Here is a 26,213-nt window from a genome sequence, read left to right as displayed (position 1 = left end):
CCATTTTCTTACTTGAGAAAATAAAAGGGAGCATCCTTAAAACACGATGGTAAAGTTGCAAGTGACGACCTAATATTTGGAGATTCAACGAGGTTGGTTCCTCTATAAGGCTTTACAGGGGTGCAGTGACGACCTACGAAGCACCCATACTTCAGAAATTTATGTATCGCCGTTCAGTACTTCGCCGATACTTCGATACTTCAGATACGGCTTCGATACTCGTATTTTCAAAGTATCGTCATTTTCAATTTAAAAGAAATGGCGATACGTGTATCCTTAAAGTATCGCCGTTGTGTATTGCCTATGCCTTGATGTATCGTTGATCTGTTCATATAGGTAGTGCACGTGGACTGTACTAATGTAGTAGTTGGATAAAAATGCTTGTTAAGGATGTTGCTTGTGCAATTCATTATTTGGCCCACTCGTGTAATCAAAAATTGCTCTTTATATATGTTTGTCATTTGACAATCTTAAGTTTTTAATTTTTTAAAAAATATTAATTTTATATTATCATGTTAATAGATATTACAGTCTAAATTATATTGTGATAGTCTATGACCGATTGGTCGTATTATTCATTGATGATAATAAGATTTTAAAATAAGAAACAATAAGGTATGTAAGTAATTAGGCAACCAGTGGATCGGTATTTTGTTATCATCTTATACATTTATTATGTTATTTTTTATTGCATGTTATTTTATCATTATTTATATATGCTTGTCGTATCGTCGAACTGTTGTTTTTAGAAATTGCCGTATCCCCTATCGCGGTACGCGTATCAGTGTTGCCGTATTCGTAGCTCGTCAGTCATCGCCACGCGGTAGCAATTAGCTGCATGCCTCCGCCGGCGCGGCTGGCTGACGGCGAGCTAGCTAGATGCGTAACAGTGCGGGGGTCGCCGACGCCGCGGAGGCGCGCGGCGGCGTGCACGAGAGAGCCCGGTTCCTGGAGCCCGTGCCGGCGCCGCGCGGGGCCAGCCGCGACGGCGACGGCGACGATGCCGAGCACGTTGTGGAGATCACCCTCGACGTCGACCGCGCGGGGGGCAAGCTCGTGGCCGTGCGTAGAGCGAAGGAGCTGCGGTCGGGCTGTGCCGGCGAGGACTCCGACGTCACGCCGGGGCAGTCGCCCTCGTACGCCCACGGCGCGCGCCGGGCGCGGATCCAGCAGGTGTCGCAGGAGGTCCGGGCGCTCGCGTCCTCACGCCGCCGGCAAGGCGGCCCCGGCAGCGCCGACGGGCTCACGTTCGTCGGCCGGGCTGACGCCTCCGCCGGGTGGGCCGCCGTCGAGAGGCGCTTCGACGAAGAAGCCACGGATGGCCTCCTCCACCGGTCCAAGTTCGCAAAGTGCATCGGTAGACGACACCTCTCCTCGCTTCATCTTGACGTACGTCTTACTAAGAAGAAGCTATTCTCGATCGACTGCTCGTGAGTCGTGACGTCTGGTGCAGGGATGAAGGAGCTGGCGTTCGCCGGCGGGCTGTTGGACGCGCTGGCGAGGCGGCGGCGCATCTCCGGAGAGAGCATCAGCAAGCCGGAGATGGTCGAGTTATGGGACCAAATCTCCGACCACAGCTTCGACAGCCGCCTGCACACCTTCATCGATATGTAAGCTGGTTATAAATCAAACCCCCACCCCATCGATTAATTGATCTCTCAAGTGCAGTGTTGCCTCCCCTGAATGAACCAGCGAGTTTATGTCTCACGCCTTCGATTAGACAAAGGTGTAACAGCAACCGGATGCCCAGCCACCCTCTATAAACAGTAAAATAGAAAAAAAAAGTTTGAAAAAATCTGAAACTTTGTAACATATTAGATGGTCAAACTTTGTAGGTTCTTACAAGTTTTCATGCCAAAATATCATATAGAGAAAGGTGTACAACAAGTTTCAGATTTCAGTGCTAAAAGAGCTTATAATTTGACGTACTAAAAAGTTTTTCCTCCATAGAGCTCCTCAAATGTTTTTTTAGCACGAAAACTTGCAAGCACCTAGAAAGTTTGATCATCTTTGATCTTATAAAGTTTCAGATTTTTTTTGATTTTTTTCTATTTGTTTTGATGTTATTGTTTATAAAGCGTGCCTAGGCACCCGGGTGCTGAAAATCCACTCTCCTTCGATTAACCAACAGGATCGACAAGGACAACGACGGGAGGATCAGCAAGGAGGACGTCAAAGAGGTAACCTTGTGGGCCTATAATCATGGTTTTAAATTATCTAGGGACAGTTCTTTTGACCAATTATCTTGGAATCATACCCCTCCCCAACTTTTTTCAAAAATTCCAATCCCTCCTTCAATTTACAATCGGACAAAAAAACTGGACCTTAATCTTTGACCACACAAGGGACAAAACACATAAGTCTAGTCTAGTCCAATCACAAGGAGCATGTTTGGTAGCGCGCATAGTCCTCATACATGATTTGGAATGTTGTTTGATCCGTTTGGATGTTTGGATTGCACTAGAATTACCGTCCTTCCATCCACCCAAAATTAAAGCACATGGGCTCAGAGTAAACGTTCGAATCGACCGTTATTTTAGCCATGTCTGAGTGAGCCTTGCCAATGGTACATGCTAGCTCTGAGGATGTGAGCTGGTGCATCCTGGTTTGCATATGTTCTTTTCCCCTCATCTCTCATAATCTTCTTCCCCTAACTCCTTCTAATCTACACAGCGATATTTCGATTTGAGGTAAGTTTCACATGAAAAATGCACACTCGCGTCATGATTCCGTTTAGACGATTGGTTCTTAGTTACATTGATTGTCAATCTAATTTCGTGTTGATGTTTGAAGCATTTTTAGACGAATTTTGTCAATCTCGTCGCACATGTTCGATTATTTGAAATTTCCTTTGGGGAGTACCTTCATCTCATTATTTCACACAACTTTTTTATTATAAATTTTCTGTTTCGACACTCATAGGTGTATATCTCCCTGCTGCATTATCTTAACGTGTTCAGGTGTGCATATTAGTTTGGAATAGAGGAACTTCGGCAAATACGTCGCACATGGGCGATTGTTTGAAAACAAATTGACAACTAATTTGATCTCTTTGTTCCACACAAGTCTTATGCTCTAAGTTTTTTAGTCCAACGCTCATAGACATAGTTCTTTGATTGTGATGATGCAAGGTAACTTGACTACGCAGATATGGGGTGAGATTAACCAAACAACAACATGTTGCATCTAGTGCAACCAACCAGTACGCTCATAGACATAGTTCTTTGATTGTGGTGATGTAAGGTAATTTGACTACACGAATATGGGGTGAGATTAACCATAGTGCAAACTTAACCAAATAACAACATGTTACATCTAGTGCAACCAAACAGTCATGCGTATATTTCTTCACACCCTAGCTGGGGAGGATGCGGCCAAACAAACACAAATGCATAACATGGTTTAGAGACTGCATTAGCTCAAGCAGGTTGAGCCAGACCACAAATGCAAGGAGACCAAAAATGATGTAGGTAACCAAACGCGCCACAACTGGTTTGTGGAGTGATGGGTTGTGTGATGTTCGATGTTGGTGTGACGTCTAGTTATTCCTTGTCCTGTACTTCTCCATGAAAAAGATATACATTTGGAAGTGACATATTCTGTATCCTTTTGTGAAATCAAATGTACTTTTATATCCTATCTAGCGAACACTACGAGGAAAAGCCTTGCTAATGGCGCACCTATTTTGGCTACTAATGGCGCACTATAGGTGCGCCATTAGCATCACGCCACTAGATTTTTTTACTAATGGCGCACCACAAGTGCACCATTAGTATCTGGTATACTAATGGCGCACCAGGCAGTGCACCATTAGTATTGTTCACGGTGCGTCATTAGTATCTGTTATACTAATGGCGCATCAGGCAGTGCGCCATTAGTATAGCTCATGATGCGCCGTTAGTATGCCTCCCAGGCGCGCCATTAGTATGCCTCCCAGGCGCGCCATTAGTATGCCTCCCAGGCGCGCCATTAGTATAGCTCATGGTGCGTCACAGGTTATACTACCAGCTCTAAAAATATTCAATTATTATCCTCACACCCACAAGAAGGTTCAAGATAAACACATATTACACCACAATGAAAATATGTTTATAAACATGCACATACATTGAACATAAGTTGACAAACAAATTAACCTAGAGGAAGCATAGTTTTGACCATCTTAACAATCATCTAGAACACACAAGTCACAAAAAGATAAGGATTATTGGTTACTATGAGAGACTTCAGATGGTCCAGAACACACAAGTTTGTATCTACATGCACAAAGTGCAAGCTCCAAATCACTCGAAACACCAAGTGGTCTACAAGACAATAAGGTCCATGATTACAGGTTGGTTGGTCCATAAACGCTAGAGAGTCATCATGTTCATGTGCATCAATAAGTTGAGTACCTGAAAACATTTTGCACAAATTTGTCAAGAAAGTGGAACCAGATCAAGTTGTTAAAATCTCATATGCATATTAAAAATATTCAATCAAAAGATTATCATGATATCATAGTTAACAATATAGTTTCTATAAAAGTTATAATTATCTCACATGCTATTATATAGAACTATGTTCCAGTGCTTGTAGAACTATGCATTGAGCTATTATATAGAGTGATCTTGAACTATGCACTGCAGATAAAAATATTATGTGCAATTGCTTCAGTTTTATTTGTCTTTACATGTGAAATGCATAAATTACATCAGAAAAAGTGTCCATTTATAAAGCAGAGCCATCCTAAAGTATACTGCTCACATAAGTATATTATGTGTTAATATGGAGATCACACCAGAGTACTTGATGCAACAAATGACGCGCCAAATTTCTGTGTGATCTCATTCCAGTCAAGCAACACTTCTTTCTTCTCCCGGTCAGAAATATAACTAAGGACCTGCCCTCTAACAATCTTGCTCGCACTTGTATCGTTTGAGTGCTTGTGCACTTCAATTAAAAATCTCTAGAGAACACAAGTCATTCATAACTTTTTCATAGTAAAAGAAAGCTAGTAACAAACAAGCTCACCCTTATGGTTCAGTTTAATCCTTGATTGGTATGATCAATGGGAAAGAGAACTCAAATGATTTAAAATAGTTTGGTTGCACATCACTTCTTTAATAAATCTACCTATGAAACATAGTAAGGAAACAATTGTAAAATATGAAAAGCAAATTACAGGAAGGAGCACACAGGAGACTGGACCATGAAACAGAAGGGTAGAAAACCATAAGGGTGGATTTTTAACATGATAAGTATCAAATATCTCTGTACTAAACATCAAAGGCAAAAAAAAAAGTTGCCAGCTTGGTATGCATTCCAGTGCACTCATCATAAGCATGTAGAGCTGTTGGGGCGTACCTGAAAGGCACAATATTGAAAGACAAGCAGATAAACCAGGTGGAAACTGAAAACGAAAGATAAAAGGACACCTAATGTTGTCAACCAGATTTGAAGTTGTGAAGGCATACATTTTGTCCCGTCGATCCCATACAAAGATGATCTCCCCGATACAATTATCTGAGGATGTCTTTCTTTTCTTCATGGCGTGATGATCTTGTGAGCTTGCTGAGTTGCCATTATGGAGAAAATGAGTTGACCCACTTAGACTACCAACCATTTTCTGCAGTTTGAAGATTCACAATGACAATCTTGATCTGCTCCAAACTGGACAAATCTGTAGACAAGGACAAAGATTAGAAGCAACAACAGTTTTGTGTACAGAATGCAATAAAGCAAGGTGGGCGAAACTAAATAAATTATAATGAAAAAAGACTTATAAAGTAACCAGAAAATTGAATGAACGTACTTAGTCAGAGGTCAGCTAGTCCCACCTCTCGATGTCACGAAGAGCGAAATTTCCAACTCTGGTCTCTCCATCTACACTCGTGAAGTAAGTAACATGATACCGTTAGCAAATATCAGGGTTATCAGCATGGACATAGAACAAGTAGAACAACATAACTAACCATTTGTGCATCGTTGTGTTTGGTTCACAACTATGATAGATGAACGTGGACTTGTTCTTCTAGTTTATTGCATCAATGACCATATTGCTACTGAACTCACAGAGATAGAAGCCAGTGTAACGTTGTCTTGCCATCCATGGTGGATGCAAAGTTTTTTTGTAGGGAGTCCATGGATCCAGACACCAAGCTAGCTAGGACAAGATCAACAACAACAACAAACACAGTTAGTTGGTTCCCTTCTTCAATTTTGCTTACCGTTAAGATCAGCAGATCATATCTACCTACTGAAACAATCATCCAGATTGTTTATAGGAAAGATAACTAACCCTCGATGAAGAACCACCAAGCATACTTGAAGAACCAAGAAACAACTGAAACCATGTTCGACGGAAGCTCGAGGAAGGAATCATTCAAGATCTGCACCATATGTGATAGTAAATGTGTATATCCACAAGGAAATAAGGACCAATAACATAAGAGGAATGAATTGACAGTACCTTCCTTTCAGGATTTTCAATTTTAACGCCATTCGATGATTGAGCCATGAAACATTGACAAAAACTTGCTCCTCTGCGCCTACGACCACAACACACACGCCAGACTACACAAGAGGAAACACCAAATCAAGCAGTCAGCAATCCATCTCACTACAATATACACATCAAATCCAATCCAATGGGCGCAACGAAAGATTCAAAACCCACTCACTATGTCATCGCCATCAAACCTCCGAGAACCATTTGAAGAAGGACTTGCACTCCCAAAGACAGAAAAAGAGAACATCACCTAATTTGTACTTCCTGATTCTTGACTAAAGGAGACATTGATATATGACAACATTTTTTATTAGTAAAAGGAGGAACAACCTGCTGTAAGAGGGAATTGGGCTGCTGGGTTGGAAATTGCTTCTGATTGATGCCCGTTATATGAGAAGCGTTAAGAAGGTTGCCCTGTTGCTGCTGTACTTGTTGCAATCTTTGCAAGTACTTCTCCCTTTGGTCGGTTACCTAAGGTCTTCCACGAAATTGACCCTGAAAATGTGAACAAGTAAATGTCATATAATCCTATAATCCTATGAATATTTTATGACCTCGGTGGTAGATTAACACTCTAAATGAATAAAATCTACAATAGAGAAAACACAGTTATTTAGATGTTTCAGACTGACACTGGATCAAGATGAAACAACAAGAATTCAAGATTGGATGATGAAAATTTTCAAATAAATGCCCGTGTTGTTTGAATCAGTTGGAAGTTGAAAAGACTCAAAAGAACAGCATAAATGCTGAAGAACTCATACATCTGAAATGCCCATAAAGTTCTTATGATCAATAACAACATTTGCAAAAGCATAGTGGAATTCAGAAATAAAACTGGAGCAAAGCATAGTGGAGGGAAGCTCATGCTTTCATCATCCTTCACGGCCGTAGATAAGTTTGCAGGAGTTGAAGCAACCGCAGGCATGCTCTCTGGAGCATTTCGAACAGCAGCAAATATTGTGGGTGCTGCAGCAGGAATAATTGGCCTCGCTGGGCCTGGGGAACTAATGGTATCCGCCAAAACAGAAACAACTGCAGCAGTGGTACTAATGGCAGTGGGCACAACTCGCAATGATGGTCCCATATTTGGGATGGAAAGTTGTTCTGGCAATTTGATTTGCTGCCTTTGGCACCGGAACCCCTTCCGCTGCAAATCCTATTTTATTTCTCATCCAACTCCTACACCGTTGGACTGTACGTGGGGATTTTGTTTGTTTGGTTGATGAAATAGCGTAGGAATTAGATGAGACTTTGTTAATTTTCATCTAGAAGTAGCAAATCGGAACTTTTCACTTTTGTAACGTAGTAAGCTCTGTCGAGGAGTGTCGTATATTCTTGGGTTACTGAAGAAAAAAAGGCGGTTTCAGCATTGCAATGTGGTGACATCTGACATGTCCTAAAATTGTTCCATGGAGAGCAAGCAAGCAAGCATGCAGCGGTGATGATGATGAGGAGCATGGAGGCGGGTGGTACCTGGAAGGCGGTCTCGAAGTACTCGCAGGGCACGGTCTCACGGCTCGGGTAGGCCTTCTTGGCGGCGGCCTCGCTGTAGGCCCCGGGTGTAACGACCAAGATGCGGTCCTTTCCGATCTGGGGGTCGAGGCCCCGAATAGGAAAGAAGTGCATCTAAGTGTTTCGCAAGCAAGTAAACATAGCACAGAAATATAATTACAAGTAGACAATTTGGGATTCAACTGTCTTCTTATTAATAATACAGAGTACAACGCAGATACAAACAAGGTAGTTCCGGTACGGACTACAAAACAAGGAAAATGCTATGCTACCCGCTGCAGGCCCACGATCACGACCACGCCTCAGTCCTCGGGATAGTTCACGTAAAGACGGTCTGTCTCCTCGTCGTACTGCCACGCCAGCTGGGTGCCGTCGGGATCATCTGCCTCTGGGGGACCTGTACCTGCTGGGAGTTTCGGAGGAATCCGTGAGCCACGGGGACTCAGCAATCTAAGACCTTGGTGCCAGAACTAGTCATGTTATTGGGTAAGGAAGGGATGAAGTGTATCAGGCTGCTGCATCCTATGTTTGAATAAGTGGCTAACTTACGCAAAAGAGAAGTGAAGGTGGTCTACGCTAACGGTCGGGATTACTTGATCAGAAAGTGATCCTGAACACCTACCTACGGCATTCATAACCCCACCGTGTTCCCGATCGAAGAGAGATCTTCGAAGGGACAGTCACGGTTACGCACACAGTTGGCATTTTTATTAGTTTATGTTTAAGTTCTCTAATACCGGATGTTAACAAAATATTCCAAGTTGCCACATAACCGCGGGCACGGCTTTCCGAAAGATTAAACCCTGCAGGGGTGCTCCAACTAGTCCATCACAAACGAACACAGGCCGCAAAGGCATCCTCTATCACGAATCTCGTGATCTCGTTGGATTCCTTAGAGGAAAACCTCAACTCTCGGGAAAACCAAAGCTTCACTAGGATTCCTATACGCAAGATATACCGCTAAGGTAAGACAAGGCTAGCAGGACCTCCTGACGTGTCGACGACCCCGATAAGAGCCGCGTATCTCAGTCTCAGGACACGCCGGATGGAACTAGCTACAGGTACCAAACCTCAAGTTTCCTTGTGGTGGCCCCGCAGGCAGACCAGTTTGGACCAACACTCATGAGGAGCACTGGCCCGGGTTGTTGATTAAGAAACCTCGGGGTAGCTACTCCCTATGCAGATTATTATTAAGTGATTAGCAAATTAACACCAAAGTTGGGTCCTGCCGGACAAGCCTCAACACTACGCGATTTATCAAGGGGGTCCCCATAACAACCCCGAACGTGTTAGGAGCGATCATTATGGAATCAAACACCGGTAACCGGTAACTAAGGCGGCAATAACGGAACAAAGCACCCAGCAAAAGGCTAGGCCTCCCGTCATTTACCAAATATATAGGTGCATTAAATAATAACAGAATTTTAATATAATGATATCAAGCTCATGTCATCACATGAGTTTAAAACACCTGCAACTAACAATGCTAACATTAGTAGCTGAGCAAGCCTACCTAGCCATACAAGTTTGCTAGGAAAGAGAACGGTGTTTAGGCTCATGGCATTTGAAGAGGAAATTTAATTTCAGTGGTAGGCAGCGAGCAACATGACATGGAATCGAAACTAACATAACAAGTCTAGAGATGGAATCAAGGTCATATCATCTTGTCTGTGATATCCTCAGCTTGGAATGGTTCTGGATCGTTCTGCACGTACTCTCCTGACTCCACGTATTCGTTCTCCACTCCCGGTGCTACCCAACATAAGAATAACAGCCAATGAACAGCAGCACCACAAAATGCAACAATCACATGATGCATGAGATGAAAGTTGAGCATGCACCACTATTTCTATCAATAGCACAAGTAAAATAAACTACAGCAAGTTTCTGGATAGAACTTTGCACTAAACTATTTTGACAGGTATGAGATTGAAATTAACAGATGCAGCTCGTAAAAATGGTGCAAAACCATATAAAGAACATTGCAAACGGAGCTACGGATCAACGGGAATCAACGAAACAAGATATGAAGCCCTACGTGAAAGATTCAACACCACACACACAATTGGCACAAATCTGGTATTCCCAGGTAGCCAAGACATGTAATAACCCAACATGAATGAAATGGAGCAAGGTAGAACACCACAACATCAATTAAGCTCAAACTTTGAACAAATGGCAAAACTACATAATCTGCCAGAATCTGCATCTTAGCTGTTTGGGAGCAACATGCAACATAGCTACAGGTCTTCAAACATGACAAATAATATATGTGGCTGTTTCCAACCAAGAACACTACAAGCCCCATCAATAATCACAGCAAAAGGAATTAAACTCTAGAAGATACAAGGCCACAAACTTTCCCAAAACCATCATATCTCAGGGACTTGGTGAAAATTCCTGCACCTGGGTTTCTGTTTCTGTTCTGAAGCCTTTTGACAGCAATCAAAGCACAAGCTACTGGGCTCCAAATGACTTGAAAATTGACAGGAAGCTTCACAAACATACCAGGTTCAAAATACTAGCACTGAACCAAGGCCAGTTCTCAACAGAATGACCAGAACATCCTCATCTACAGGGGAAGAAAATGTTTCCAGCATCCCAGACTTAGTGAAATTTTCAGAGTTCAAAAATCTGGAATTTTCCAGCCACATGCCCACTATTTCTAGGCATAGTTTGCACACACATGTCACCAAGAGGTAGTTGACACCACTATGGTGTTGAGCACAAACCCCTACTATTAACACACAAAAATCCATGCCCTTGGGCTCCTCCTATACAATGTAATCAAGGACCAAACTTTCAACAAAATGTAAATGCAACTCCATAAGGTATTCTTCTAAGATGACATCTACATAGGGTGAGTTTCATGTGCACAATGACAAAGTGACATGGGGGTTTGAACCCCCATGTTTGTGTCATGCACATCAACAACACCAACACACACAATACCTCACTAGCACTAGCATCAAGCACAACACAATGTAACTCTATGCTAACAAGAGAGTATGCACACCCCCACATATGGGCATGTGATGGTACACACTCTCACATGCACCACAAGGATCACCCTTGGAGTCATGTCACCCTCAAGGTGCACCCCCACAAGAATCTACCCATGCTTAACTAGTAAGCTTCATCTACACATGCTTATCATAGCTAGCCACCTAGTGCATCACATACACCACAATACATGAGGTGAGGGGGAGGCATCCACACCCCACTAAATCTATACAAGCAAATAAAACTACAAGAACAACTTAGTCCACCTAAATCTCAAAAGATGTGACCAAACATGCTCAACTAGTGCAATCTCTCACACCTTAAGGCACACCACTTACAAGAAACCACATCAACATGCACAAACTCCTACCAAGTGTAACTTCACACCACAAGATGCAATCATCATAGGTTCACAAGGCTAGCAATACATCATCTATCACTCTCTAGTGTGCAACACACACCACACAAAGAATTATGCACCTAACTACACTAGCAGGGAAAAGGATTAAAATGCCACCTTGCTGCCCAAGCATAAGGAAGAGGAAGAGAAAAATAAAAGACAGCAAGAATAGCAAAAAAAACATGCATCAGGGGTCCTGGGAATCGAACCCAGTACCTCCTGGTACACAGGAGCACCACCTAGCCACTACACCATTCTCACCAAGTCGACAGGTTAAGTGAAGGGAACAGGGTATTGTTGGGGAACGTCGCATGGGAAACAAAAAATTTCCTACGCGCACGAAGACCTATCATGGTGATGTCCATCTACGAGAGGGGATGAGTGATCTACATACCCTTGTAGACCGTACAGCAGAAGCGTCAGAGAACGCGGTTGATGTAGTGGAACGTCCTCACGTCCCTCGATCTGCCCCGCGAACAATCCCGCGATCAGTCCCACGATCTAGTACCGAACGGACGGCACCTCCGCGTTCAGCACACGTACAGCTCGACGATGATCTCGGCCTTCTTGATCCAGCAAGAGAGACGGAGAGGTAGAAGAGTTCTCTGGCAGCGTGACGGCGCTTCGGAGGTTGGTGATGATCTTGTCTCAGCAGGGCTCCGCCCGAGCTCCGCAGAAACGCGATCTAGAGGAAAAACTATGGAGGTATGTGGTCGGGCAGCCGTGAGAAAGTCGTCTCAAATCTGCCCTAAAAGCTCCATATATATAGGAGGAGGGAGGGGGACCTTGCCTTGGGGTCCAAGGGACCCCCAAGGGGTCGGCCGAGCCAAGGGGGGGAGGACTCCCCCCCCAAACCGAGTTGGACTTGGTTTGGTGGGAGGAGTCCCCCTCCCTTCCCACTTCCTCCCTCTTTTTTCTTTCTTTTTTCCTTTGATTCTTTTTTCCTGGCGCATAGGCCCCTTTGGGGCTGTCCCACCAGCCCACTAAGGGTTGGTGTGTCTCCCCAAAGCCTATGGGCTTCCCCGGGGTGGGTTGCCCCCCCGGTGAACTCCCGGAACCCATTCGTCATTCCCGGTACATTCCCGGTAACTCCGAAAACCTTCCGGTAATCAAATGAGGTCATCCTATATATCAATCTTCATTTCCGGACCATTCCGGAAACCCTCGTGACGTCCGTGATCTCATCCGGGACTCCGAACAACATTCGGTAACCAACCATATAACTCAAATACGCATAAAACAACGTCGAACCTTAAGTGTGCAGACCCTGCGGGTTCGAGAACTATGTATACATGACCCGAGAGACTCCTCGGTCAATATCCAACAGCGGGACCTGGATGCCCATATTGGATCCTACATATTCTACGAAGATCTTATCTTTTGAACCTCAGTGCCAAGGATTCGTATAATCCCGTATGTCATTCCCTTTGTCCTTTGGTATGTTACTTGCCCGAGATTCGATCGTCAGTATCCGCATACCTATTTCAATCTCGTTTACCGGCAAGTCTCTTTACTCGTTCCGTAATACAAGATCCCGCAACTTACACTAAGTTACATTGCTTGCAAGGCTTGTGTGTGATGTTGTATTACCGAGTGGGCCCCGAGATACCTCTCCGTCACACGGAGTGACAAATCCCAGTCTTGATCCATACTAACTCAACCAACACCTTCGGAGATACCTGTAGATCATCTTTATAGTCACCCAGTTACGTTGCGACGTTTGATACACACAAAGCATTCCTCCGGTGTCAGTGAGTTATATGATCTCATGGTCATAGGAATAAATACTTGACACGCAGAAAACAGTAGCAACAAAATGACACGATCAACACGCTACGTCTATTAGTTTGGGTCTAGTCCATCACGTGATTCTCCCAATGACGTGATCCAGTTATCAAGCAACAACACCTTGTTCATAATCAGAAGACACTGACTATCATTGATCAACTGGCTAGCCAACTAGAGGCATGCTAGGGACGGTGTTTTGTCTATGTATCCACACATGTAAATGAGTCTTCATTCAATACAATTATAGCATGGATAATAAACTATTATCTTGATACAGGAATTATAATAATAACTATATTTATCATTGCCTCTAGGGCATAATTCCAACAGTCTCCCACTTGCACTAGAGTCAATAATCTAGCCCTCACATCACCATGTGAATTACATTGTAATAAATCTAACACCCATACAGTTCTGGTGTCGATCATGTTTTGGCCGTGGAAGAGGTTTAGTCAGCGGGTCTGCTACATTCAGATCCGTGTGCACTTTGCATATATTTACGTCCTCTTCCTCGACGTAGTCGCGGATGAGGTTGAAGCGTCGTTTGATGTGTCTGGTCTTCTTGTGAAACCGTGGTTCCTTTGCTAGGGCAATGGCACCCGTGTTGTCACAGAACAAGGTTATTGGATCCAGTGCACTTGGCACCACTCCAAGATCCGTCATGAACTGCTTCATCCAGACACCCTCCTTAGCCGCCTCCGAGGCAGTCATGTACTCCGCTTCACATGTAGAGTCTGCTACGACGCTTTGCTTGGAACTGCACCAGCTTACTGCACCCCCATTAAGAATAAATACGTATCCGGTTTGGGACTTAGAGTCGTCCGGATCTGTGTCAAAGCTTGCATCGACGTAACCTTTTACGGTGAGCTCTTCGTCACCTCCATACACGAGAAACATTTCCTTAGTCCTTTTCAGGTACTTCAGGATATTCTTGACCGCTGTCCAGTGATCCACTCCTGGATTACTCTGGAACCTACCTGCCATGCTTATGGCCAGGCTAACATTCAGTCTAGTGCACAGCATCGCATACATGATAGAACCTATGGCTGAAGCATAGGGGATGGAGCGCATATGCTCTCTATCTTCATCAGTTGCTGGGCACTGAGTCTTACTCAATCTCGTACCTTGTAAAACTGGCAAGAACCCTTTCTTGGACTGTTCTATTTTGAACCTCTTCAAAACTTTATCAAGGTATGTGCTTTGTGAAAGTCCTATCAGGCGTTTTGATCTATCCCTATAGATCTTAATGCCTAGAATGTAAGCAGCTTCTCCTAGGTCCTTCATAGAGAAACTTTTATTCAAGTAACCTTTTATGCTCTCCAAAAGCTCTACGTTGTTTCCAATCAATAATATGTCATCCACATATAATATTAGAAACGCCACAGAGCTCCCACTCACTTTCTTGTAAATACAAGATTCTCCAACCACTTGTATAAACCCAAATGCTTTGATCACCTCATCAAAGCGTTTGTTCCAACTCCGAGATGCTTGCACCAGTCCATAAATGGATCCCTGGAGCTTGCACACCTTGTCAGCATTTTCAGGATCGATAAAACCTTCGGGTTGCATCATATACAACTCTTCCTTAAGGAAACCGTTAAGGAACGCCGTTTTGACATCCATCTGCCAGATTTCATAATCGAAAAATGCAGCTATTGCTAACATGATTCTGACGGACTTAAGCATCGCTACGGGTGAGAAAGTCTCATCGTAGTCAACTCCTGGAACTTGTGAAAAACCCTTTGCCACAAGTCGAGCTTTATAAACGGTCACATTACCGTCAGCGTCCGTCTTCTTCTTAAATATCCATTTGTTCTGAATAGCCTTGCGGCCCTCAGGCAGTATCTCCAAAGTCCACACTTTGTTCTCATACATGGATCCTATCTCGAATTTCATGGCTTCTAGCCATTTGTTGGAATCTGGGCCCACCATTGCTTCTTCATAATTCGCAGGTTCATTGTTGTCTAACAACATGATTGATAAGACGGGATTACCGTACCACTCTGGAGCAGCGCGTGATCTCGTCGACCTGCGTGGTTCAACAGAAACTTGAACTGGAGTTTCATGATCATCATCATTAACTTCCTCCTCAACCGGCGTCGCAACGACAGAGGTTTCCCCTTGCCCTGCGCCACCAACCAGAGGGATGAAAGGTTCGACAACCTCGTCAAGTTCTATCTTCCTCCCACTCAATTCTCTCGAGAGAAACTCCTTCTCGAGAAAAGTTCCGTTCTTAGCAACAAACACTTTGCCCTCGGATTTGAGATAGAAGGTGTACCCAACTGTCTCTTTTGGGTAACCTATGAAGACGCATTTCTCCGCTTTGGGTTCCAGCTTTTCAGGCTGAAGCTTTTTGACATAAGCATCACATCCCCAAACTTTGAGAAACGACAACTTTGGCCTTTTGCCATACCACAGTTCGTATGGTGTCGTCTCAACGGATTTTGATGGTGCCCTATTTAAAGTGAATGCAGCTGTTTCTAATGCATAACCCCAAAATGATAACGGCAAATCAGTAAGAGACATCATAGATCGCACCATCTCTAACAAAGTACGATTACGACGTTCGGACACACCATTACGTTGTGGTGTTCCAGGCGGTGTTAACTGTGAAACAATTCCACATTGTCTTAAGTGAGCGCGAAACTCGAAACTCAGATATTCACCCCCACGATCAGACCGTAGGAACTTGATCTTCTTGTTACGATGATTTTCCACTTCACTCTGAAATTGCTTGAACTTTTCAAATGTTTCAGACTTGTGCTTCATCAAGTAGACATAACCATATCTACTCAAATCGTCAGTGAAGGTGAGAAAATAACGATATCCGCCGCGTGCCTCCACGCTCATTGGACCACACACATCGGTATGTATGATTTCCAACAAGTCACTTGCACGCTCCATTGTTCCGGAGAACGGAGTCTTAGTCATCTTGCCCATGAGGCATGGTTCGCACGTGTCACTGCTCTGTTCTCTCTGCTATCCCTACAGGAAGCTTACCTTGGGAAGAAAGGAAGAGATGGAGGGGGAGGAAGGAGATGGCGGCGGCAGGAGGGAACCCTAGGCGAGGGGAGGGCTCGGACGCCCAGCTAAATAGGGGCCCTCGACGTTTGTGCCACGGCACCGTCAACTCCCCTCTTTCTCTCTCGTTCTGACGGAAAGGAGAAACGCGGGGGGGGGGGGGGGGGGGGGAGGAGTGACGGCGTCAGGAAGGAGGAGGGGCTCGCTCGCATGGGCTCCTAGCGCTGGGAGAAAGATAAATGGGCCAGCAAGTGGAAGGAAGCCCACAGGCGACCACTATAAGAAAGGCCCCAGTGGCCTTTCCCGAATAAAAGAAAAACCAAGAAGGAAAAGAAATAAAACAAATAATCTGGTGGGAATAAACTTAAAAGGAAAAATCCCCTGGTCATAGAAAAATATGACCTAAAATAAAAAAATAAGAACAAGATTTTTAAAGTATGCAAATATTTTACAAAACAGCATTAAGTTTGCTGTTTTGTGCCATTGCCACATGTATAAAACACTCTCAAAATCACCAAACTAGCATGTCTACACACTCACCTTAATCCCTAAACACAAGACATTTTAGAACCACTTTTGGGAAGATGAAATTTGAACATGAGATAAAAGGAAAGGCAAAGGGTTTGAAATAGCAAGGAACTTTGAAAATACTTAGCACTCACTCCTACCCAACATACCCCAACATCACATGCATCACACAAGATAAAACAACACCACAACACCACAACATCACCCTAGCAAGATCACGTGCAATCATAACATGACATAGAATCATAAGGTATGGCAAGGATGGTATGGCATGGATGCATGCATGCAAATGCAAAATAGAAGGTGACACATGAAATCATACATGCATAGAAACTCTCATGACAAAGTCAAGGTGGTCCCACATGGAAGGTTACAAAAGGGAAAGTCCTACACTTGGGGCATTACACCAGGGCACCCCTGAGATGGATGGATCGATCGGAGTTGCATTGCGTCAAGGTCAGAAACTCGGAATTACTCGTCATGGTGACAAGTTTTTGCGGAACAGAGAGAGAGAATGGGAAGAAGAAGAAGAAGCAGACCTGATAGGCGACCTTGAGGCCCTCGCCGCTGGCCTCCCCCATCAGATCTGCGCTGGTCAGCGGCCCTGCATTCGCAAACAAGCACACGCTCGTATTATGACCTACAGAAGCGCCGCGAGCACCAAACAAACACGAACAGACTATCCCGAGAGGTCTTTGCCAGCCTTACGAGGCAGCGCGATGGCGGCGTCGCGGGAGAAGGGCACGAGCACGGGCACGCCAGTGCGCCCGTTGGCACGGTCGTCGTCGCCCGGACCCGGCGCCTGCTGCGGGGAGGCGGAGGCGGAGACTGGGGAGCGGCGGGGGCGGACGGAGACGGAGTGGAATGGCAGCCGGAGCGGTCGTGCCCCCGCGGCGGGGTGGTGGGTTGGTGCTGGGATCCGGAGCGAGGAGGAGGAGGCGGCGGTCATGGTGGTGGTGCGAGTCGGGGTGTGCTGGATTGGTGGACCGAGTTGTGGAGGTTGGTGACGACGGCGGGGGGACTAATGGCGCACTAGCTGTGGTGCGCCATTAGTAACACTGGTTACTAATGGCGCACTAGCTGTGGTGCGCCATTAGTAGTTTGCAAAAAAAAAACCCAAAAAAATTATAGTAATGGCGCACTATCAACAGATGCGCCATTAGTAACCCTGGTTACTAATGGCGCACCAGCTGCTGGTGCGCCATTAGTAGTTTTACAAAAAAAATAAAAACAAAAAAAATATAGTAGTGGCGCACCGAGTGTGTGGTGCGCCATTAGTGTCCATCACACTAATGGCACACCTCACATGGCTTGTGTGGTGCGCCATTAGTATCTATATCATCTATAGCCCTTTTCCTAGTAGTGAAAGTTTTAGGGCTTTCTTTGCCTCAGACAAGTTTTTTCTTTTTTTTCCTTGCATCTCTCTTCTTCTGCTAGCGAAAGAAGTCATGAGACTGTTTAAATGCTTATTTGAGCTAGTGTAGTAGGCATTTCTTTCCATCAGGACCGTTAGCCTCGCTTCATTAAAAAATAACTAATTCATCCGTTTCTAAATATAAGTATTTCTAGAGATTCCATAAAAGGACTGCATACGAAGCAAAATGAATGAATCTACACTCAAAAATATGTTTATATACATTTGTGTGTAGTCCTCTAGTGAAACATCTAAAAATGCTTATATTTGGGAACGAAGGGAGTATAAAGGAAGGAAAGGTTACAACTGTGACTATATATATGTGTCAAAATGCTAGCAATAGCTGCAACTGAACTTACCGTTCTTGCACCACCAAAACCCTCACTTATAATGGGCAACATGCCAACATCCATAAATCAACCGTTGGGGTACCTGCAAATACATGTCATGGAACAAACCTTAGAATTGCCGCAATAGTAAATAGCCACGTACAATGGAGATTGTTAATAACGTCAAACATTTCGATGGAGGGATCACACAGATCTAGCTAGGCATCCCTGCTAGTATCATTAGACCAATCCGAGGATTTTGCTAGCAACAATTTGCTGAAGAAGGTGAATTATCGCTGACTATGTGGGTGGAGCCACGCCTAGAGACAACACGAATAACCAACCCAATGCCCATGAGTAACAAGAAGGACAAAACTCATGCGCTCTCGGCAACGCCGCACCAAGCGTTGCTGAGATGGGATTGGAATTGGAAGACTACAATCCATGATGACACCCCCATCACCATTGGAGCGACACCACAATGACAACGAAACCTACTACACAAAGGATAAGATATGAGCATTCCCTCCAGTCCATCCCGCGAAGCCGGAGCAAACATCAAAATGAAAATTGTAGGAGAATGGTTTTGTGGAGGCAGGGTTTTTTTCCGGAGGTTCTATATTCTTTTTTATTTGTTGAGGAGTGTCAAAAAATCAAACAAAGATATCCTGGCCCGTCACTCATGGGATAGTCGTAACCATGTAACTCATGGAGGCGCGCAGAGGGCAACCATTAGATGGGTCAAATTTGGGGTTGAGAACTCCAATTTTTTTCAAGCCAAAGCAACTATCAAATATAGAAAGAACTACATCAATGCCATTCAAGATGAACATGGTAATGAGCATACTAAGCATTTTTCCAAAGCAGCAATTCTGTGGAAAGCATTCAAAGACACGTTTGGACAGACTTCTCCCACTAGCGATTTGCTACAACTCATCTCCCTGGTCAATAAAATCCAGGGTTTTGAGGAATTGGAGGCCCCCTTCTCAAAAAAAGAAATTGATGAGGTTGTTAAAAATAGTCCAATGGATAAAGCTCCTCGACCAGATGGATTTAATGGTGCTTTCATCAAAACCTGCTGGGACATGATTGTCCCTGATTTTTATTCTTTGATTCATAATTTCCAGGAAGGAAAAAACTCTCTTGAAAGCATCAATGACTCCTTCATCACTTTAGTTCCAAAAAAGACAATCCACAGACTGCCAATGATTTCAGACCAATTTCCGTGTTGAACTCTTCCATCAAGATTATCACTAAATTGCTTGCCAATAGATTAACAAAAAGTTATTCTTAATCTTGTTCATAACAATCAATATGGATTCTTGAAACAAAGATCTATTCAAGACTGCTTGGCTTGGACAGTTGAGTACATTCATCAGTGTCAACAATCCAAGCAACCCATTGTGATCATTAAACTAGATTTTGAGAAGGCTTTTGACATGATTGGAAATCAAGCAATTATTGACATTTTAAGAGCAAGGCGATTTCGGGATAAATGGTTAACTTGGATACATTTGATCCTATCTTCTAGCACATCTGTTGTTCTGCTCAATGGAGTTCCACGGAAAAAGTTCCATTGCAGGAGAGGAGTTAGGCAAGGAGATCGTGTGCCTCCTCTTCTATTTGTTCTTGCAACAGATCTGTTACAAACTACTATGAATGAAGCCATGAATCATCAACTAATTATCCCTCCAATCCCTAGCTCATCATGTGTAGATTTTCGTGTGATCCAATATGCTGATGATACCATGATTGATCTCCCAGCAGCACCAGCTCAGCTCATGCACATTAAAAACATGCTCCTTCATTATGCCTATTGCATTGGATTAAAAGTGGATTACAACAAGTATATCATTGTCCCAATCAAAATCCCTGATTCACTAATGACCTCATTGGTGTCTATATTGGAATGCATACAAGGTTCCTTCCCATTTACATATTTGGGACTCCCTATGAGCACCTCCATGCTGAAAATTGAATATTTCCATCCTATAATGCATATAATTGAAAGAAGGCTTTCTGGATGCTCCACAATGTTGTCTTATGATTGTAGATTTCAGTTAATCAAGTCTGTGTTTGCTTCCTTACCAATTTCCTTCATGTGCACCCTTGCCTTACCAATTGGAGTGACAGAACAAATCAATAAATATCTCAAACACTTCTTTTGGAGAAAATATGGAAGCGTAGACAAAGGCAGTGCCCTGATCGCTTGGTCTAAGGTGTGCAAACCCAAAGAACAAGGAGGGATTGGCATTCTAGATGCCCACACTCATTACAAAGCCTATGGATGAAGAACTTATATAAGTTTCTTAACAAGGAGGACATTCCTTGGGTCAAATTTGTCTAGGAGAAATATTACAAAGACTTTGTTCCTTTTGAGAAGATGAAGGGTTCATTCTGGTGGAAAGCTCATCTGAAAATATTCCCTGATTTCAGAGTTGCAAGTACTTGCAAGATTTCCTCAGGACAGTCAATTCTTTTTTGGAAAGATAATTAGGCCTCTGAGCCTTTGGAAAAAAATCCCAGAACTCCATTCTTATGCTACGAAGGACACCTTGTATGTTCATGAGTTCAATATATCTGAAAACTGGGTTAAGCACTTCCACACACCCATGTCCACTCAGGCATATGATCACTTCTTGCTATTGGGGGATTTGATGCCCACTCTAAACCATGAAGGAAAGGATAAATGTATTTGTAATGGATTGACCAACAAATACTCTTCTATGCATATGTACAAATTCCTCATGGGAGATGATATTGGACATCCAATCTTCAATATAATATGGGGGATATCCAGCAGAATCAAGCATGAGATCTTCTTTTGGATGGTGGCTCATTACAGAATAAACACTAGATCATTGTTACAGAGAAAAGGAATGCATCTGAAAGATCATTTCTGCCCTCTCTGCAATAAGAATGCTGAAGAAACAGACTTACATTTGCTTTGGGACTGTGTATTTGCTTCGGACTGTTGGAAATATCTAATCCAATAAGAAGAGAGGAACATAGGAAACTTTACTTGCAACTGAACAATTACAAGATGCTTTTGCAGCAGAGATTGTCATACTGGGTTGCCGGAAATTTGGATAGAGAGAAATAGCAAAATCTTCAGACGTATTCAACACACAGTTCAATCTTGGAGATTCCACCTCAAGCAAGATCTAAATCTCCTGCATCACAAGATCAAAAAGAAACATTCGGAAGAATTCAAGTAGTGACTACGCAAGAAATTCTAATCTTATGATTTCAATGTTTACTAGAACAAGCATTGGTTAACTTTCTTCTTTTTAGTCTTGGATCATTCTGATCCTTGTACTTGTACCTTTTATTTTTTATAAAATATACCATAGAATTATTGTTCTACCTTTTTTCGCTTCAAAAAAATGGTCTACACAAGAGAAGTGATAGTAGTCGATCCACAAAGTAACTAATTTGCAGCTTCGTTTAATTTGTGCACCATGACAATGGAATTGGCTCACACACGTACAACATATTTTGGTCTGATCGAGGTACGATGGTTTGATGCTTCAATGTGATATGCATTGGACCCACACTAAGGAAGTATTAGATGGTTGTTACAAAATATAATATATAGATCTGACCTAATATAATTGAACACGTAGCACCTCTCGACAATGAAAGGCATGCACACCAGTGTGTGGGTTCTTGTTTGTACCAAATGAGTTGGTCGATTATTGGGATTGTTTAAGGGTAAACAAAAAAAGGTACTTGCCTGTTTCACGAAAAAGGACAATTTGTGGAGAAAATAATGTCGAATGGGTTTACAACGACATAAAATAAGTTGGGGTGATGGTGGGGAGGAGAGGGATAACATGGGATGAACAAATTCAGACAACAACTCCCCTTTGAGAGTAAAAAAGATATATGCACAAATCAAGGGTTGCTGCCTCGGCATCCCTAGCTTGAGTTTGACGCCCACACAACCCAAGGTGACAGCTCCTAAGGCCTCTTCCAATGCATTGGTGTTTAATTAGATGGCGTGTTAAGTGTATTAAAAACCTTAGCAACTAGTCTTGTCAATGCATAGTTGTTTAACTTTTGTTGCTAAGCTTCCCTTATGGAATAGTTTAATAATTAAACTTCTTCATGTATTAGTTGGTAGTCATTTTACATAGGTTCACGTGCTTAGCACCGTTTCTTTGTGGGGTCATCATAATGCTCTCTCTTCTCTTTAATTGCTTTGTCACATCATTTTCTTGCCTATGTGGCACCCTTAGCACCGGTACACGACCTAAGGACATGTACAATGGTGGCATATGAATACAGATGCCCCATGATAAAAAGTAGCTTGAGGCATCAATATTAACTTTTTCTCTCCAATGCAAGCTATCATGAGGGTGCCTTATCAAAACATAAAAAACAAAGACTCTGATACACATGCATCACTACTTTCCACTCTAACTTTTCCAGCTTTTTACACCGAACCACATATTTTCTCTTTAAGCACCCGCCTCCTACATAAGATCCCGTTTCCTTATCCGAACCTACTTTTTCTGACATCCGATCCTACATGGCATACGGGGCATCATCCTGAGGCTATGCATTGTACATGCCCTAAGAAGCCACTCGCTCCAAGGAACATGTTATCTTAACCAATAATGAAGAAGACCATGCAACGGTAGAGGAATAGAACATGCCACACCACCTTCAAGAAGGAAAAGCACAATGCTTGATGTCGTCATCATCATCAGCACCAACAGAAGTCAATGCATGGCACTCGCTCGAAATACTAATTAACTACTCTCTCCGTTCCTAAATATAAGTCTTTTAAGATATTTCACTAGGAGTCTACATACGAAGTAAAATGAGTGAATCTATATGTAGTCCATTAATGAAACATCTTTAAAGACTTATATTTAGGAACCGAGGGAGTAATAATCATTAATTAGTTCATATATTTTTAAATATAAACTGTATTTTTTTAAGATGATTATTTGTGAAATGCCAAAAATATTAAAATTTTTTATTACGGTTTGGTGCGTAGATGATCGAGCTGAGCGCAAAGGCAAACAATTTAACGACTGTTGCACAACATTCCGAGGAGTATGCGCAGCTCATGATGGAAGAGCTAGACACCTACAATGGTGGCTACATCCAGGTAATTAGCTTTGTACTTTTGCTAATTCTTCAGGCGACCATTCAGGCGAGCATCCAGGTAATTAGTTTTTTGTTCTATTATTATTATTATTGTTGACTGAGTGAGACACTGAAGTGCAACCAATCTGTCAATTCATCGCTGTTGAGAGGCCGTTGAAATCCTATATTAGTGGAACGTAGCTCAACTCAGAGGCAAAAAAACATCTTTTTGTTACACAATTCACAGTATATAAACCATCGGTATTGCATAGCTAAGGGCGCATCCCCAGCCACATATCCTCTTAGAATTGTTTTTCAAGTCATTGCCGATCAAAGCTTCTAGACGAATAATATAATTTTTACCACATCAACCCTTTTCAGAGGGGCGAGTTAGTTGGTCTAGCTAATTTGAACGTGAGAGGAGGCTTTGGAATGCATGTAGTTATTCTTCAGTCAATCTTGCCAAACCCCGTCCTTCATCAGTAACTTGTAAGCCATTTGCACGAAGAACATCCATTTTCATTTCAAGATCTCCACCCCTAACCCCCCCCCCCCCCCCCCCTTGGTATTTGCGTGATTGCGTCTACATATCGCATCCCAACTCGTCAAGTGGTATTTACACACTTGTGTTCATCATACTACCAAAAATCTAGATCCATAGTAATACAACCTTTTGCGTATCCTTTTTGGTGTTTCAAAGGAAGACAATATACATGTCGAGTTTATTCTTTTTAAAGAAGAGGATTACATGCAGCTATAAACATGATGAGGGAATGGTTTAAGTAGGATTGGTTTGGGGAGTAGTAAATATGGAAGGAGGAACCGAGGAAGTATGTACTGTACTTGCTACCGCGCGCTGATGATACACACACTTCCCAGTGGTGCGATTATTTTGCAGGTGTTCGAGCTAGAGAAGCTCCTACGGCAGACGGCGAGCCAACGGTCGTCGGCGGGGACGCCAACCAACAACGGCAACCTCAGCCAGCGGCTCCGGCCCACGGCGAAGCCCAACGCGCTCCTGCAGTGGTACCACGGCGCCAGCCACTCGCTGAACCAGCAGCTACGGATGGCCCCGTACGCGTGCGAGCGGATGGCACGGCCGCTGCGGTCGAGCGCGCGGCCGGTGGATGTGCTAGGGGTGGCCGTGTACCCGGACCCCGCGAGCGCGGTGTCCCTCCGCTTCTCCAAGCCGCGGGGGTTCAGGTACAGGAGCGGGCAGTACGTCTTCCTCAACTGCCCCGCCGTCTCCCCATCCCAGTGGTAAGCAGCTTGCTGCGCGCGCTTATTCAAATTTAAGGCATGCAGATACCATGAACGAAGTGGATGCTTTTAATTGCTGCTTGATTGCAGGCGCCCGTTCTACATCACGTCGGCGCCACAGGACGACCACGTCGGCGTCCACATCAGGACGGTCGGGGGCTGGACGCACGAGCTCGGCAACGTCTTCTCGAAGGTTTGTCCGCAGCCGACGACGGAGGGGAGGAGCTTCCCGGAGGTGCTGATGGACGGGCCATACGGCGCGCCGACGCAGGACTACGAGCAGTACGACGTCGTGCTACTGGTGGGGCTCGACGTCGGCGCCGCGCCCATGGTCTCGATCGTCAGGGACATCATCAGCAGCAGCAGCAACATGAGGAAGCGGTCCGACGGGGACGACGGGTCCAGCAACCGCAGGTCGACACGGCGCGCCTACTTCTACTGGGTCAACCAGCTGGAGCAAGCCTCCTTCGAGTGGTTCCGTGGAGCCATGGACGAGGTGGTGCAGAGGGACGATGAGGGCGTCATTGAGCTACATAACTACTGCACCAGCGTCCACGAGGAGGGCGACGCCCGGTCGACGCTCATCTCCGTGCTCCAGTCCCTTAACCACGCCGCCAAGAACGGCGTCGACGTGGTCTCCGGCCCCCGCGTCAAGACCCACTTCGGCCGACCTGACTGGCGGAGCGTCTATGAGCGCATCGCCTTCAAGCACCGTCAACAACGCATCGGTCAGTATATATCAAAACTAAATACGCTCTTCGCGGGCAGCAAACAGAAACATCTACTCCAACTACAATTATACCTAAATAACTGTAGTTGGAAAAAACTAGAACTACAATTATTTAGATACAGAAGAACTGAAGAAGTATCACCAACATCGTTTTTTCATACATTAGCATACACATTATTACATTTAGGAATCAACGCTGACTCTCTGTTTGTTGGATCTCGCAGGAGTATTCTACTGTGGCACACCGATGCTGACAAAGGAGCTGAGGGAGCTTGCCCATAATTTCTCGAAAAAGACAAGGACAAGATTCGAGTTTCATAATGCGAACTTATAGTTTTGCAGACAACTCACTCACAAGGAGTTTCAATTTTTTCACGTGGAAAAGCGAAACCATGTTATTTTTATACTTTCCCATCCAATAATTAATGTGCGCTGTATTTCAGTTCGATTAAGACACTTTTTTGTGATATCTTGAAAAATGTATATTTGAAATGTTAAATAAACATACTCCCTTCATTTACTTATACAAGGTCACTATGAAATATACACTTTATATTCATACAAGGCCACCAACAGAAATTGAGGCAAAATTAATGATATTTTCTTGTACTTGCATGCATGCATCCATAATGACA

General features: G+C 43.8%; 1 protein-coding gene across 1 annotated transcript; it reads left to right on the top strand.

The window, feature by feature from the left end:
• The first annotated feature begins 879 nt into the window (after positions 1-879).
• Positions 880-25,912, top strand: LOC123401612 (respiratory burst oxidase homolog protein C-like). Its single transcript, XM_045095448.1, has 7 exons — positions 880-1,357; positions 1,454-1,610; positions 2,132-2,180; positions 23,497-23,610; positions 24,487-24,848; positions 24,939-25,576; positions 25,803-25,912. The coding sequence occupies exons 1-7, from the start codon at positions 880-882 to the stop codon at positions 25,910-25,912; spliced, it is 1,908 nt and encodes a 635-aa protein (XP_044951383.1).
• Positions 25,913-26,213: the final 301 nt, after the last annotated feature.

This window comes from Hordeum vulgare, chromosome 1H (genome assembly GCF_904849725.1).
Source record: "Hordeum vulgare subsp. vulgare chromosome 1H, MorexV3_pseudomolecules_assembly, whole genome shotgun sequence".
Classification (NCBI taxonomy): domain Eukaryota; kingdom Viridiplantae; phylum Streptophyta; class Magnoliopsida; order Poales; family Poaceae; genus Hordeum; species Hordeum vulgare.
This window is presented reverse-complemented; position numbering and strand designations above follow the sequence as displayed.

What these genes read in the sequence shown, in the direction of transcription:
- LOC123401612 (XM_045095448.1), top strand. Translation starts at nt 880, where the DNA reads ATGCGTAACAGTGCGGGGGTCGCCGACGCCGCGGAGGCGCGCGGCGGC. An exon ending in CTGCACACCTTCATCGATAT is followed by an intron (nt 1,611 to 2,131) that starts GTAAGCTGGTTA and finishes ATTAACCAACAG; the next exon opens with GATCGACAAGGACAACGACG. An exon ending in GCAAGGAGGACGTCAAAGAG is followed by an intron (nt 2,181 to 23,496) that starts GTAACCTTGTGG and finishes TTTGGTGCGTAG; the next exon opens with ATGATCGAGCTGAGCGCAAA.